This window comes from Chiloscyllium plagiosum, chromosome 8, assembly GCF_004010195.1.
Source record: "Chiloscyllium plagiosum isolate BGI_BamShark_2017 chromosome 8, ASM401019v2, whole genome shotgun sequence".
Lineage (NCBI taxonomy): Eukaryota > Metazoa > Chordata > Chondrichthyes > Orectolobiformes > Hemiscylliidae > Chiloscyllium > Chiloscyllium plagiosum.
In genome coordinates this window covers 92,696,546-92,712,986 of record NC_057717.1, presented here as the reverse complement: position 1 = coordinate 92,712,986, position 16,441 = coordinate 92,696,546, and the positions used below count along the sequence as shown (strand labels likewise).

Sequence of the window (16,441 nt, the reverse complement as noted above, 5' to 3'; positions counted from 1 at the left end):
GGTTTTATAAACCTCTCTAAGGTCAGCCCTCACCGTCCTACGCTCCAGTGAAAAAAGTACCAGCCTCTCCATATAACTCAGACCCTTCATTCCCGGTACCATCTCTTCTGAAACCTCTCTAATCTGGCAAAGTGCCCCCTGCTGGCCTAACAGGGAGGGGTTTCTTGGTGCTGCATACCAGCCTGCTGCCACTGGCCCAGAGACATCCCCCTCTGCAGGCTGAAAGAGCTACTGCAGCACTGCCACTCTGAGCTGTGGCGGTCACTCTGGACTCAATCCATAGGCAGAGTGCAGCTCTGTGTGTCTTAGGGAGATAGAGTGAGTGTGTGTGTGTGAGAGAGAGAGAGAGAGAGACAGAGAGAGTGTGTGTTCATGTGTGTGAGAGAGAGTGTCTGTGTGAAAGGGAGAGGCTCTGTGTCTGTGAGAGTCTGTGTTTGTGTGTGTGAGAGAGAGAGAGTGAGTGTGTGTGTGAGAGAGACTGAGTGTATAGGAGCGATGGGCGGGAGAGGTAAAATGAACATTTTGGAAGGAAACTGGGAAAGATTCCTTCACCCACCAACAAAATGAAACCCACTTAATTGATCATTTCGAGAGTCCAAGGGTTTCTGACTGGACACTCCTCTTTGTAATCCATTCATAGGATATAGAGCCTTGCTGAATCTTTATTGGCCATCCCCTATTACCCAAAAGGCAGTTTGGTCAGGACAGCTCCCTGCAGGACGTGACTGAACCAGAGGAGTCTTTACAATGGTCAACACTTAGCATTTTATTCCAGGTTCTTTCTCCCCTCCCTCACTCTGTTTAAATCTGACCATCTGCCCTGCTGTGATTTTAACCCACTCCCTCAGAACGTGAGCCTGGGGCTCCGGGTTCACTAGCCCAGTGACACTACCTCCTCCCTCTGTGTGGGGCCGAAGCTGGCTGGTGGGAGTTATGGTTACCATGTCACCGAGTGATAGAACAGGCAGGACGGGGACTGAATGGCCTCCTCCTGTTCCCAGGGACCCCCACCCATCCCCCATAGCAATGACACTGAGCAACCTCATGCCACCCAGGGGGCGCTGGGTCAGAGGGAGACCCCAAATGCTTCAAAGGGAAAGGGTAGATCCAAAATTTGGGGAAAGAGTGACATTCCGATAGTGGATCAACTCTATCGAGGTATCTCAGAACAGGGCATGCTGTCTGGAAGCTCAATTGTATTTCCTGGTAGTTTCAGCTTGAAAAGTGATTTTTCCTTTGGGCACGGAACGTACGTTTGAAGATGACAAGTGGGTGAAGGTACCTGAGAGAGTGAGGAACTGTCTTGCTCTTTCTGTTACCTCCAAGTCAAAATGTTTCGCAATGTAATGTTTTTGATTAAACTCAACAAGTAAAGAATACTTTTGGACAAAGTGCTCAGATTGTTAGGGGGGAGGGGCGTAGGTGGATGGTTGATTGCCCCTTACTGACCAATGTGATCCTGGAGGTTTAACAACACAAGCATGTAACTGTTGGTCCTTTCCAATCTTGCACACCTCTGTTCACTGCATCTTCACCAGACTGAGCAATCCAGCCCTGTCCTTAACCAAACCATCCCACCGCCAAAACCTTTGCCTCTGTCTGTCTGACCTGAATTGCTCTCACCGTCCAGACCCTTACCTCGTGGTCAGACTCAGGCATTGTTAACGCACAACAATCTCCCTGCTGTCAGTGCCCAACATTGGCCACTTGTCCCAGTCATGCTGACAGTTTTAAACTTCTTGTCATTGTTTGCAAACCCCTTCCCTGTCTCCTGCATCCCCCATGTTCCTCCAAGCCCAAACCCTTGTACAAATGCCTTTGACTCACTGTTGAAGGCCGTGCCTTGGGTACTATGTGCTGAGCTCTGGATGACCCATCCTGAATTCTGTACGGAGCAAATTACTGCAGATATTCAGAGAGTCATAAAGTCATCCAGCACAGAGACAGGCCCTTTGACCCAAACTGGTCCATGCCGACCAAAATGTCCATCCATCCATCCATCCTAACCCCATTTCCTTGCACTTGGCCCATATCCTTCTAGTCCTTTCCTAGCCCTGTATTTGTCCAACTGCCTTTTAAGTGTTGTTGATGTACCCACCTCAAACACTTCCACTGGCAGCTCATTCCATGTGCGTACCACCCTCTGTGTAAAAATGTTACTCCTCAGGTTCCCTTTTATTCTTTCCCCTCTAACCTTAAACTGATGCCCTCTAGTCTTAGATTCCCCAACCCTGGGAAACGACTGAGTGCATTCACCCAATCCATGCCTGTCATGATCTTACACACATCTATAAGATCTCCCTTCAGTCTCCTACACTCTAAAGAAAAACGTCTTAGCTTGTCTAACCTCTTTGTAGAACTCAGACTCCTGTGTCCAGGCAACATCCTTGTAAATTTCTTCTGCACTCATTCCAGTTTAATAACATCCTTCCTACAGTAAGGTGACCAAGACTGAACACAATAGTCCAAGTGCAGCCTCACTAACGTCCTGTATAACTGTAACATAACTTCCCAACTTCTATACTCAGTGCCGTGACTGATGAAAGCCAGTGTGCCAAAAGCCTCCTTCACTGCCCTGTCTACCTGGGACTCTACTTTCAGGGAACCGTGCACCTGAACTCCAAGGTCCCTCTGTTCCACTACACTCCTTAAGCCCCGACCATTCACCATGAAACACCTACCTGGATTTGACTTTCCAAAATGCAAGACCTCACGCTTATTTATATTAAACTCCATTTGCCATTTCGCTGCCCACTTGCCCAGCTGATCAAGGTCCTGCTGCAATTTCTGATAACCTTCCTCACTGTCCACGATGCTGCCTATTTTATGGGTCAACTGCAAACTTACTGATCATGCCTTGTCCATTCTCATCCGAATCATTGATATAGATAACAAACATTGATATAGATAAAGCCCCAGTAATGGGACAAGCACCAACCCCTGAGGCACCCCACTAGTCACAGGCCTCCAGTCCAACAAGCATCCTTCCACTATTACCCTCTGCTTCCCACCATCGAGCCAATTGTGTATCTAATTTTCTTTTGGGGGAAGCTGGCAAATTGGATACACAATTATTCATGAAATTATCCAAATGTCTTTTAAATGTTGTAATTGGACCTGCATCCACCACTTCATGTGGAAACTCATTCCACCCACGAACTACTCTGTGCACACTCGTTGGCCCTCATGTCTTTTTAAAATCTTTTTTCTCTCACCTTAGAAATATGCCCCCCTCATCTTGAAATCCCCCACAATAGGGAAAAGATACCGGCATTCACCTTACCTACACCCCTCATGGTTTTATAAACCTCTCTAAGGTCAGCCCTCACCGTCCTACGCTCCAGTGAAAAAAGTACCAGCCTCTCCATATAACTCAGACCCTTCATTCCCGGTACCATCTCTTCTGAAACCTCTCTAATCTGGCAAAGTGCCCCCTGCTGGCCTAACAGGGAGGGGTTTCTTGGTGCTGCATACCAGCCTGCTGCCACTGGCCCAGAGACATCCCCCTCTGCAGGCTGAAAGAGCTACTGCAGCACTGCCACTCTGAGCGAGTTTGGGGGGGGGGGGGGGGGGCGTAGGTGGATGGTTGATTGCCCCTTACTGACCAATGTGATCCTGGAGGTTTAACAACCCAAGCGAAACATTAAAAAGCAGCCACCTTTCTAATCGTTAGGAGATCAAGGGGTGACAGGGGGAATGAGCTGAGAAACCAATCAGCCATGATTGAATGGTGGAGTCGATTCGATGGGCCAAATGGTCTACTTTTGTTCCTGTCTCTTAAGGTCTTATGACCAGATGTCATACAATGTTCCTTCTCGTTCTAATTTAATTCCAATTCACTTCATTCCTGCTGTCCCGGCAAGTTATAATATCTACAATCCTCCATCTTTTCCTTCATCCATCACCTTCCCCACCACCTTCCTCAAAACCTACCTTGGACACCATGATCTGCTTGGTCACCTACAGCTAACATTCTCACCTTGCTTCAAACGGCATATATGATCGCGCTCTTGCGGCACACACCCCGGGGATTTTGCCTTTCTTTGAAAGGTGCTACTTAAATGCAGTTGTTTGTTGCTGCAGACTAACTAGTGATCTGGTTTCCCAGAGATGTGCCTCTCTCAGGTGCTGGTCCAAGTCACTTATCAGACAGATCTCGCACAGTCACTGACCAGAGAGAGAGCACAGAGAGATCCCATACACAGTCACTGACGATAGAGAGAGCACAGAGAGATCCCACAGAGTCATTGACCAGAGACAGATCCCACACACAGTCACTGACCAGAGACAGATTCCACACACAGTCACTGACCAGACAGATCCCACACACAGTCACTGACCAGAGAGAGATCCCACACACAGTCACTGACCAGGCAGATCCCACTAACAGTCACTGACCAGAGACAGATTCCACACACAGTCACTGACCAGAGACAGATTCCACACACAGTCATTGACCAGAGACAGATCCCACACAGTCACTGACCAGGCAGATCCCACACACAGTCACTGACCAGAGACTGATCCCACACACAATCACTGACCAGAGAGAGATCCCACACACAGTCACTGACCAGAGACTGATCCCACACATAGTCACTGACCAGACAGTTCCCACACACAGTCACTGACCAGAGACAGATCCCACACAGTCACTGACCAGAGACAGATCCCACACACAGTCACTGACCAGAGAGAGATCCCACACACAGTCACTGACCAGAGACAGATCCCACACAGTCACTGACCAGAGACAGATCCCACACACAGTCACTGACCAGAGAGAGATCCCACACACAGTCACTGACCAGAGACAGATCCCACACACAGTCACTGACCAGAGACAGATCCCACACACAGTCACTGACCAGAGACTGATCCCACACACAGTCACTGACCAGGCAGATCCCACACACAGTCACTGACCAGAGACAGATCCCACACACAGTCACTGACCAGAGACTGATCCCACACACAGTCACTGACCAGGCAGATCCCACTAACAGTCACTGACCAGACAGATCCCACACACAGTCACTGACCAGAGACAGATCCCACACACAGTCACTGACCAGGCAGATCCCACTAACAGTCTCTGACCAGAGACAGATTCCACACACAGTCACTGACCAGAGACAGATCCCACACACAGTCACTGACCAGAGACAGATCCCACACACAGTCACTGACCAGAGAGAGATCCCACACACAGTCACTGACCAGAGACTGATCCCACACACAATCACTGACCAGAGACAGATCCAACACACAGTCACTGACCAGACAGTTCCCACACACAGTCACTGACCAGAGACTGATCCCACACACAGTCACTGACCAGACCGTTCCCACACACAGTCACTGACCAGAGACAGATCCCACACACAGTCACTGACCAGAGAGATCCCACACACAGTCACTGACCAGAGAGAGATCCCACACACAGTCACTGACCAGAGACAGATCCCACACACAGTCACTGACCAGAGACTGATCCCACACACAGTCACTGACCAGAGACAGATCCCACACACAGTCACTGACCAGAGACAGATCCCACACACAGTCACTGACCAGGCAGATCCCACACACAATCACTGACAAGAGACAGATCCCACTAACAGTCACTGACCAGAGACAGATCCCACACACAGTCACTGACCAGAGACTGATCCCACACACAGTCACTGATCAGAGAGAGATCCCACACACAGTCACTGACCAGAGAGAGATCCCACACACAGTCACTGACAAGAGACAGATCCCACACACAGTCACTGACCAGAGACTGATCCCACACACAGTCACTGACCAGACAGTTCCCACACACAGTCACTGACCAGAGACAGATCCCACACACAGTCACTGACCAGAGACAGATCCCACACACAGTCACTGACCAGAGACAGATCCCACACACAGTCACTGACCAGAGACAGATCCCACACACAGTCACTGACCAGAGACAGATCCCACACACAGTCACTGACCAGAGACAGATCCCACACACAGTCACTGACCAGAGACAGATCCCACACACAGTCACTGACCAGAGACAGATCCCACACACAGTCACTGACCAGAGACAGATCCCACACACAGTCACTGACCAGAGACAGAGCCCACACACAGTCACTGACCAGACAGTTCCCACACACAGTCACTGACCAGAGACAGATCCCACACACAGTCACTGACCAGAGAGAGATCCCACTAACAGTCACTGACCAGAGACAGATCCCACACACAGTCACTGACCAGAGACAGATCCCACACACAGTCACTGACCAGAGAGAGATCCCACAGAGTAACTTACCAAACAGATTGCACACAGGGGACCCACAAAGCTCCATCGAAACCCTTTTTCCATCGACAGCCAACAACTGTAGGGGTTGGGATGGGGGTAGGGGTTGGAAGCAAGACAAATGCCTGTTAGTTAAGGAAAGACATCAGAATGGCCTGTTGACCCTAACGTCCCTGCTCCCTTCCCCACTGAACTTTACCGTCCCCTTCCAGAACTCACCCAGAGAGGGGGAACCAGTTTAAAAACAGAACGGTGAGATTTGGAAACAGAGGCCTTACGCTGCTTTGAGGCCTATGACGCGAGGTGAGCAATGTATGCCTCAGTTTGAGAGAGGCACGTTTTCCCCTTCTGCAGGAGTTAGCAATTCCCTGAGGACTGGGTCATAGAATCCAACAGTGAGGGAGCAGGCTATTCGGCCCATTGAGTCTGCAGTGACGCTCTGCAGACCGTCCCACCCAGACGCAGACCTGCACATCTGTAAACACTATAGGACAATTTAGCATGGCCAATCCACACTAACCTGCACATCCCTGAACACTATGGGCAACTTAGCACGGCTAATACACCTAACCTTTGGACTGTGGGAGTAAACTGGAATAACTTTGAGTAGGTGTTCTGCAAGAAACTACCCTTTGTCTTTGTAAAACCTAAAGGTTTGTTGCCGGTTATTTTTAGATCAGCTCAGAAGAGTTGGGGGGGTGGGGGAGGGTGGAAAGGTAAACGAGGTGTACAAGTTTGCAGTACTTGTGGGCAAACCTGATCGTCATGATCTCTCAATCAAAACCTTTCCTGATTATTAAAGAAACGTCTATTAACTCTCCTCTGGAAAGTGGCATCCATTTGGCAGTCACATTTCCACTTGAAATTCCGACTGTGCGGGCGTGGACATGTGTATCCAAACCATGAGTGATAGAATGGTCTAGGTCAGGAAAGGACAAAAAGATGTTGACTTACTATTCTCTGGTGCCGTACCCGCTTGGGTTAGCTGCTGCTGAGATAATGACGATCAGAGCCGGGATGCCATAGGCGATCGGCTGAGTGTATTTCCCTCGGAGACTCTGGACCCAGAAAACCTTGACCACCATCAGGTAAAGCTGGATGCCTTCCAGAAGCATCCACAGAAAACATGCCAGGAAGAGGTAATGAAGGATTCCAGCAATGGCCGCGCACACAGCCTGGGGACAAACAGAATCATTCAAGCAGTTGCTTTACCCAATGGACAAGAGGCTTGGGGCTCCATGTTGAGTCCTTCAGAGTTGGAGGCCTCAAGATGGAGTCCGGTAACCTCGGTGACCATATTCGAGAGTGACGCCATTTTGAAAGGAGGGGCCTACTCCCCAGGCGGGGTGTGAAGATCTCAAACCCAATAAATGCTTCACCTCCATGACTCACCACTCTCATGGCTGTGGGTACTACTGCCGGAACATTCCGAGCACTGTGCGGCAGCTGGTGGCAAAGCAGGGAAACGTGGCTGGCTGTGAGCCACATGCTCAAAGGTGAAATAATAAGTCCACGCTAACTTCTCTCTGACTGAGGACTGTGGTGGTGGGGTCAGGGGTCACTATGAAGAAGGATTGGGTAACTGTGAATTGGTGCAGTGAGCAGACCTGGGCACCGCACCTCAGACTGGTCTTGGAGGGAGTACAATGCAGGTTTACAAGAATGATACCTGGAATTCAGGGGTTATGAGGAGACATTGTACATATGAGGCCTGTTTTCTCTAGAATTTAGAAGGTTAGAGGGCGATCTGATCGAAGCCTTCAAGATATTAACAGGAAAAGATAGGGGAGGTAAAGATAAACAATTTCCACTGGCTGGGGATTCTCGAACTAGGGGCATAGCCTGAGAGTTAGGACCAGACCGTTCAGGAGAGATGTTAGGAAGCACTTCGACACACAAAGGGTGGGAGAGCTTTGAAAATCTCTTCCACAAAGGGCAGTGGATGCAGTTGCTAATTTTTAAACCTGAGATAAATAATTGTTTTTTAAACAAAGGTAGTGAGGGATAGGGGCCAAAAGCACATTGTATGAACCTAGGCCGCAGATCAGCCATGACCCCATTGGATGGTAGAACAGGCCCGAGGGGCTGAATGGCCTGCTCCTGTTCCCGTGTAACAATCCAGTTCCCACTGGAAGGACCTTCACTGCGTCAAGGGATACAGCGGTAACTGTGGGGATACAATGTTGTGGTGGATAATCAGCCATGATTGAGAATGGCGGAATAGATTTGATGGCCTGAATGGCCTCCTCCAGAGGCTGGGCTAGCCTGACATTCGGCTGGATCTGACCAATGAACATCCTATACTGCTTCCTGCTCCGATTCAGGGAGAGTCTGAGTCATATACCAGGGAACAAACTGAGGAAACGATCCGGGAGAAGGTTGACTGAAGGTGTCCCCTGGGTGACTATGTGTAGAGGATGGAGAGGGGATTGGGGAGTGGAAACTTTTCTCTAGAGCTTGCTAGACCACGCACAAGGACTCAACAATTTCCAACCTACGTCACTTGAGGACATAGGTTAGGCCACTTGGGGAGGTTCACTTCTGGTTTCCCTGCCAAAGGAAAGATGTTGTGAAATTTGAAAGGGTTCAGAAAAGATTGACAAGAATGTTGCCAGGGTTGGAGTTATAGGGAGAGGCTGTTTTCATCGAATCCCCACAGTGTGGAAACAGGCCATTTTGACCCAACAAGTCCACACCGACCCTCTGAAGAAGAACCCAGCCAGCCCCATTCCCCTAAGCTATTACTCTACATTTACCCCGACTAACCTGAACACTACGGGCAATTTAGCGTGGCCAATTCACCTAGCCTGCACATCTTTGGACTGTGGGAGGAAACCGGAGCACCCAGAGGAAACCCACGCAGACACGGGGAGAACGTGCAAACTCCACACAGACAGTCGCCTGAATCGAACCTGGGGCCCTGGTGCTGTGAGCCACGGTCCCACCCATGGAGTGTCAGAGACTAAGTGGTGACCTTATAGAGGTTTATAAAATCATGAGGAACATAGATAGGGTGAATACTCAATATCTTTTTCTCAGGGTATGGGAGTCCAAAACTCGAGGGGAAAGATATAAAAGGGACATAAGGGGCAACTTTTTCACACAGAGGGTGGTGCGTGTATGGAATGAGCTGCCAGAGGAAGTGGTGGAGGCCGGTACAGTTACAACATTTAAGCTCAGTGCCGTTCTTACACTGATCCTCTCCTCCACAGAGTAACTCTTCACACACATAAAGGATGTTGTGAAACTTGAAAGGGTTCAGAAAAGATTTACAAGGATGTTGCCAGGGTTGGAGGGTTTGAGCTATAGGGAGAGGCTGAACAGGCTGGGGCTGTTTTCCCTGGAGCGTCGGAGGCTGAGGGGTCACCTTATAGAGGTTTACAAAATCATAAAGGGCATGGATAGGATAAATAGGCTGGGGCTGTTTTCCCTGGAGCGTCAGAGGCTGAGGGGTGACCTTATAGAGGTTTACAAAATCATAAAGGGCATGGATAGGATAAATAGACAAGGGTCTTTTCCCTGGGGTCTGGGAGTCCAGAACTAGAGGGCATAGGTTAAGGGTGAGAGGAGAAAGATAAAGAAGAGACCTAAGGGGTAGCTTTTTCTCACAGAGGGTGGTATGTGTATGGAATGAGCTGCCAGAGGAAGTGGTGGAAGCTGGTACAATTGCAACATTTAAAAGGCATTTGGATGGGTATATGAATACGAAGGGTTATGGAGGGATATGGTCTGGGTGCTGGCAGGTGAGACTAGATTGGGTTGGGATATCTGGTCAGCATGGACGGGTTGGACCGAAGGGTCTGTTTCCGTGCTGTACATCTCTATGACTCTATGACTCTATGACTCTATGCACTCAGCTCAATGCTTGGATGAGGAGACCGGATGTATGTTTGTTAATGACACCAAGTTAAGTCAGAAAGTAAATTGTCAAGAGAAGGTATAGAGTTTACAAAGATTAGAGGGAGTGGCAAAAAGAAAGTGTTGTCAGATGGGCTACAATATTGGAAAAATGTGAACCTGCCCACTTTGGCTTAGAAGGTAGAGCAACAGTGTATGATGTAAGGGACAAGAGAGACTGTGGGAGAGAGAAATCTGTGCAGGGCTCTGGTGAGAATATATCTGAAATACTCAGCACAGTTTTGGTTCCTTATTTGAAGTATAATTGTGTTGGAGAGAGTTCACTTGATTTATTCCTACAATGAAAGGCTTATCCCTTGAAGGGAAGCTTGAACAGGCACAGTGGAGTTTAGAATCACCAGAGTGTGGAAGCAGGCCATTCAACCCCTCCAGTCCATAACAACCCTCCACAGAGCATCCTACTCAGACACAGCCTTTCCCCCCCCCCCATCCTATCATTATAACCCTGCATTCTCCATGGCTAATGCACCTAGCCTGCACGCTATGGGTAATTTAGCATGGCCAACCCACCTAACCTGCACAACTTTGAACTGTGGGAGGAAACCAGAGCACACCCACACAGACACAGAGAGAGTATGCAAACCCCACACAGGTAGTCACCTGATGGTGAAATCGAAATCAGGACTCTGGCGCTGTGAGGCAGCAGCGCTAACCCCTGAGCCACCTTAAATCTGATGAGGTGTGAGCTTATTGAAACACATAAGGTCCTGACAGGGACTGGACAGGGTGGTTGCTGAGAGGATGTTTGCCCTTGGAAGAGAGACTCGAGCCAGAAGTCACCGTTTAAGAGTAAGAGGTCTCATTTTTAAGAAGGCGATGAGGAGAATATTTTCCTCCTTTTTTTTTACAACAGGTGGCGATAGTGGGGGAGAATATGTTGGCTCCTCAAGGCACTTTCCAGCAGAGGGCAGTGTCTTTGGTAATCTGAGTAAAGTGAAGATTTCCCTTAACCCCTTTGATGAAGGACAATTTGTCATCCTTACCTAGCCTGGCCTACCCAACATTCCCTACACTGTCCAAGGGCAATCAGAGACAAATATTGATCTGGCCAGTGATGCCCACACTCCATGAAAGAACAAAGGACAATTAGACAGCACCCAATCATTTGACCACATTTGCATTCTGTTCTGGGGACCGCTACCCGTTTAAATTGGAGGTGTAGTGGACAGCGAAGAAAGTTACCTCAGAGTGCAATGAGACCTTGATCAGATGGGCCAATGGGCCAACAAATGGCAGGTAGAATGTAGATAAACATGGGTATTGCATTTTGGAAAGACCAATCAGGGCAGGACTTACTTAATGGTAAGGTCCTGGGGAGTGTTGCCAAACAACGAGATCTTGGAGTGCAGGTTCATAGCTCCTTGAAAGTGGGGTCGCAGGTAGATATGATAGTGAAGAAGGCGTTTGGTATGCTTTCCTTTATTGGTCAGTGCATTGAGTATGGGAGTTAGGAGGTCATATGGCGGCTGTACAGGACACTGGTGAGGCCAGGTTTGGACTACCTGTTCAATTTTGCTCTCCCTGCTATCGGAAGGATGTTGTGAAACTTGTAAAGACTTGAGAAAAGATTTACAAGGATGTTGCCAGGGTTGAAGGCTTTGAGCTACAGGGAGAGGCTGAACAGGCTGGGGCTGTTTTCCCTGAAGCATCAGACACTGAAGGGTGACCTTATATAGGTTTATAAAATCGTGAGGGGCGTGGGTAGGTGAGTAGCCAAGAATTTTTTCCCCAGGACAGGGGAGTCCAAAACTGGAGGACATAGGTTTAAATTGAGAGGGGAAAGATTTAAAAAGGACCTGGGGGCAACTTTTTCACACAGAGGGTGGTGCGTGCATGGAATGAGCTGCCAGATGAAGTGGTGGAGGCTGGTACAATTCCAGCATTTAAAAGGCATCTGGATGAGTATTTGAATATGAAGGGTTTAGAGGGATATGGGCCAGGTGCTGGCAAATGGGACTAGATTAATTTAGGATATCTGGTCAGCATGGACGAGTTGGACCGAAGGGTCTGTTTCTGTCCTGTATGATTCCACGGCTCGAAGTTTAGATTGCTGAGGTAGCAGGTGATAATGATGCAAACTTGAAAGTAACCTTAAATAAAAACGGAAAATGTTGGAGAAAACTCAGCAGGTCTGCAAACAAAGAGAAACAGAGTCAACGTTTCCACTCCTGTGTGAAGGGCTCCAGCCCGAAACGTCGATTTTCCTGCTCCTCGGATGCTGCCTGAACTGCTGTGCTTTTCCATCACCACACTCCCAATTAGGTTAGGCATTTACTTATTGACGTTAAGAAGAATGAGTGACAACCTAACTGACACACAAAATACTCTTCGGGGACTTGTAGGGTGAGGGCGGAGAGATTGTTTCTCCTTGTGGGACAGTCTGGGATCAGAGTGCAAAATAAGGGTCACACGTTTCAGATCGGGATGAGGAGGAATTCCCTCCCTCAGAGGGGAGTGAATCTGTGGTTTCCTTTACCACAGAGGGCTGGGGAGTTAAGTATATTCAAGGCTGAGACAGAGAGACTTTTAATCAGTCAGGGGGATCGAGGGTTCTAGGATTAAAAGTGACGTTGAGGATTATCACATCAGCCAATTGAATGGTGGAGCAGGCTGGATGGGCTGAATGGTCTCCAGCTAATGGAGGTGAGGAGAAATTGCCTGACTGTCAGGGAACTTTGGAAGACACTACCCCAGAAGGTTGGCTATGTTTAAGACTGGGGCAGAGTGATTTCTGGTCTTACGATGGGAGCAAGGAGATGGAGGGAGCTGGAGGGAATGCTCAAGGCCAGGCATGATGACAGAGCAGTCTCCGTGGTCGCTCTGGGTTTCTGACGCCTCTGTCACTCACAGTGCATTGTACTCCTTCCCTTACCTTGTTGGTAGTTGCTGAGATCCCAACGAGGAAGAGCAGTTGAGCCACAAGCAGACACAGGCACAGGTGGGTGTGGATGGTGGTGCGTGTGCTGTGGATCGCTCGGCACATCGTGAAGGTGACGATAGCGATGGTGAGGCACACCAGTGAGGTAATGATCCCGATGTAGGTGATGGTGGTTAGAGCAGGACCCTACAGAGTGAAAGAGTGACCGGTCGTTAGACAGACTGACTCTGAGCTCGATGTTTTAACAAAGATGGTGGATTTAGCAGGCAGTCAGTTGTGAAACTGCTGGTCTCCAAGAAACAACTCCATGCTGATCCTCCCTCTCTCTGACATCTCCCCTGTAAGATCCTGTGTTGGATTTTTCCATTTATTTTTACCCAGGGGTGTTTATGGGGATTGTTGGAAGCATTTGGAACAGCATCATTAAGTTTGGTTTTCAAAAACATTCCGTTCTTCCATATTCTGTTTTCCTTTGTTTGTGTTACATTCGGTAATCTTGCAAATAAACTCTGATTTGTTTAAAACTGAGTGGTTGGAGCAGCTGCATCACCCCTGGAATATCCACTCTTCACTCTACACTCTACAACCAGCACAGTCAGGGTCCAGGTACTTCCCTGAAATGTTTTGAGGGGGTCTGGCCTGGTCCATAACACCCAACATTAACAACATCTCAAACAAAAGCAAAAATACTGCAGATGCTGGAAATCTGCAACAAACATAGAGTGTGCTGGAGAAATTCATCAGGTCTGGCACCATTTCTGGAAGGAGATACAGAGTTAGCGTTTCAAGTCCAATATGACTCTCTTTCAGAACTGTTCTTCAAAAGGATCAAAACATTAATTCTATTTCTCTCTCTACAGATGCTGCCAGACCTGCTGAGTCCTCCATTATGCACTGAACTTGGTTTGTTAACAGCATCTCCCTCTTCAGGTGAGAATCTGATAGCTAACCCAGTTTGTGGGCGGCACGGTGGCACAGTGGTTAGCACTGCTGCCTCACAGCGCCAGAGACCCGGGTTCAATTCCCGCCTCAGGCGACTGACTGTGTGGAGTTTGCATGTTCTCCCCGTGTCTGCGTGGGTTTCCTCTGGGTGCTCCGGTTTCATCCCACAGTCCAAAGATGTGCAGGTTAGGTGAATTGGCCATGCTAAATTGCCCGTAGTGTTAGGTGCAGGGGTAAATGTAAGGGTATGGGTGAGTTGCGGGTCGGTGTGGACTTGTTGGGCCGAAGGGCCTGTTTCCACACTGTAATGTAATCTAATCTAATCCAGTTACTACTGGAATACAGGGAACATCCGAAAAAGCAATTTTAAGCCCACACCTCCAGAGTCGTTTGGAATCGATTCTCGCTCCACATTCCAATCCAATTACCCAGATGTCAATCCTGTTAAATATATCTGCTTTTGGCCACATCATTAAAAACAGCCTGGGATGGAAATGGTGAAGAGAGCTGCTATTGTCAGCTACTAACCCTGACCTGGTTTATACTCATCTTCACAATTTGCACAAACCCCTACCTCCACCTTGTAGAGAGCGACCAGCACGGCAAAGCTGCTGAAGTGGGTGCAGCGACAGACAGTGTACGACTGATTCGATGACAATTTGAAACAGCCACTGGTGGACCAGGCATTGATGTGGGTGTTCCAGTACACACAGACAGTGTAATCATCCACCTCATCGACCTGTGAACACACAGACAGTGTAATCATCCACCTCATCGACCTGTGAACACACAGACAGTGTAATCATCCACCTCATCGACCTGTGAACACACAGACAGTGTAATCATCCACCTCATCGACCTGTGAACACACAGACAGTGTAATCATCCACCTCATCGACCTGTGAACACACAGACAGTGTAATCATCCACCTCATCGACCTGTGAACACACAGACAGTGTAATCATCCACCTCATCGACCTGTGAACACACAGACAGTGTAATCATCCACCTCATCGACCTGTGAACACACAGACAGTGTAATCATCCACCTCATCGACCTGTGAACACACAGACAGTGTAATCATCCACCTCATCGACCTGTGAACACACAGACAGTGTAATCATCCACCTCATCGACCTGTGAACACACAGACAGTGTAATCATCCACCTCATCGACCTGTGAACACACAGACAGTGTAATCATCCACCTCATCGACCTGTGAACACACAGACAGTGTAATCATCCACCTCATCGACCTGTGAACACACAGACAGTGTAATCATCCACCTCATCGACCTGTGAACACACAGACAGTGTAATCATCCACCTCATCGACCTGTGAACACACAGACAGTGTAATCATCCACCTCATCGACCTGTGAACACACAGACAGTGTAATCATCCACCTCATCGACCTGTGAACACACAGACAGTGTAATCATCCACCTCATCGACCTGTGAACACACAGACAGTGTAATGTAGTTTCTTTACTCAGAGAGTAGTAAGGGTATGGAATGCTTTGCCTGCAACGATAGTAGATTCAGCAAGTTTAAGTGCGTTTAAGTCATCATTGGACAGGCATATGGACGTACATGGAATAGTGTAGGTGGGATGGGCTTCAGATTAGTGTGACAGGGCAGCGCAACATTGAGCTGTAATATTTACTGAGCTGTAATATTCTATGTTCTATGTTCTATATCCCACACCCCTCACTGTAACAGTCTCTGATATACCATACACCTCTCACTGTAACACTCTCTGATATAACCCACACCCCTCACTGTAACACTCTCTGATATACTCCACACCCCTCACTGTAACACTCTCTGATATACCCCATACCCCTCACTGTAACACTCTCTGATATAACCCACACCCCTCACTGTAACACTCTCTGATATAACCCACACCCCTCACTGTAAAACTCTCTGATATACTGACTTCCCATTAATGGGGCTGTGTGATAATTGTATACTATTTCATTATATATAAACACCCTATTTTGTGTTGGAATATTAAAGTAACTTTGCCACTTTCTTGAAGAGTTTCAGTGAAAAAAGTTTTCAGAGAGTCCTTTTGGAAGGTTAATCTAACCTTTTATATGTCCAAGAGTAAGTGACTGTGCTCCCCCCTGCAGTGGGGTTTAGGGCAGGTGATAGGTGCATTGCAAGGCATTAGCCATCATTGACTTTGGCTCAACAAAATCTATAGCTTGAAAGCTTTCAGGGCAGTTTTAGAGGTGACACGACTATAATCCAAATGAAATATAGATTTTCTCCCACTTTTATAACAGGATAGTTCAGGCAAAACCCAGATCCCTTCATCTGAAAGCAGCTTGTGATACTTCCAGTTGAAGAATGATAGTTCAAATTTTGCAGCCCTTTATGAAGCTAA

The 16,441-nt window shown here is 48.2% G+C and overlaps 1 protein-coding gene across 1 annotated transcript in view; it reads right to left on the bottom strand.

The window, feature by feature from the left end:
• Positions 1 to 16,441, bottom strand: part of LOC122552354 (adhesion G protein-coupled receptor E3-like) — a 55,640-nt gene that overhangs the window by 1,104 nt on the left and 38,095 nt on the right. Inside the window, exons 10-13 of the mRNA XM_043695104.1 lie at positions 14,617 to 14,781; positions 13,095 to 13,286; positions 7,259 to 7,479; positions 6,317 to 6,383 (exon numbers count right to left, since the gene is read on the bottom strand). Coding sequence (XP_043551039.1) covers positions 6,317 to 6,383; positions 7,259 to 7,479; positions 13,095 to 13,286; positions 14,617 to 14,781 — 645 coding nt within the window. The remainder of the gene's footprint in view (positions 1 to 6,316; positions 6,384 to 7,258; positions 7,480 to 13,094; positions 13,287 to 14,616; positions 14,782 to 16,441) is intronic.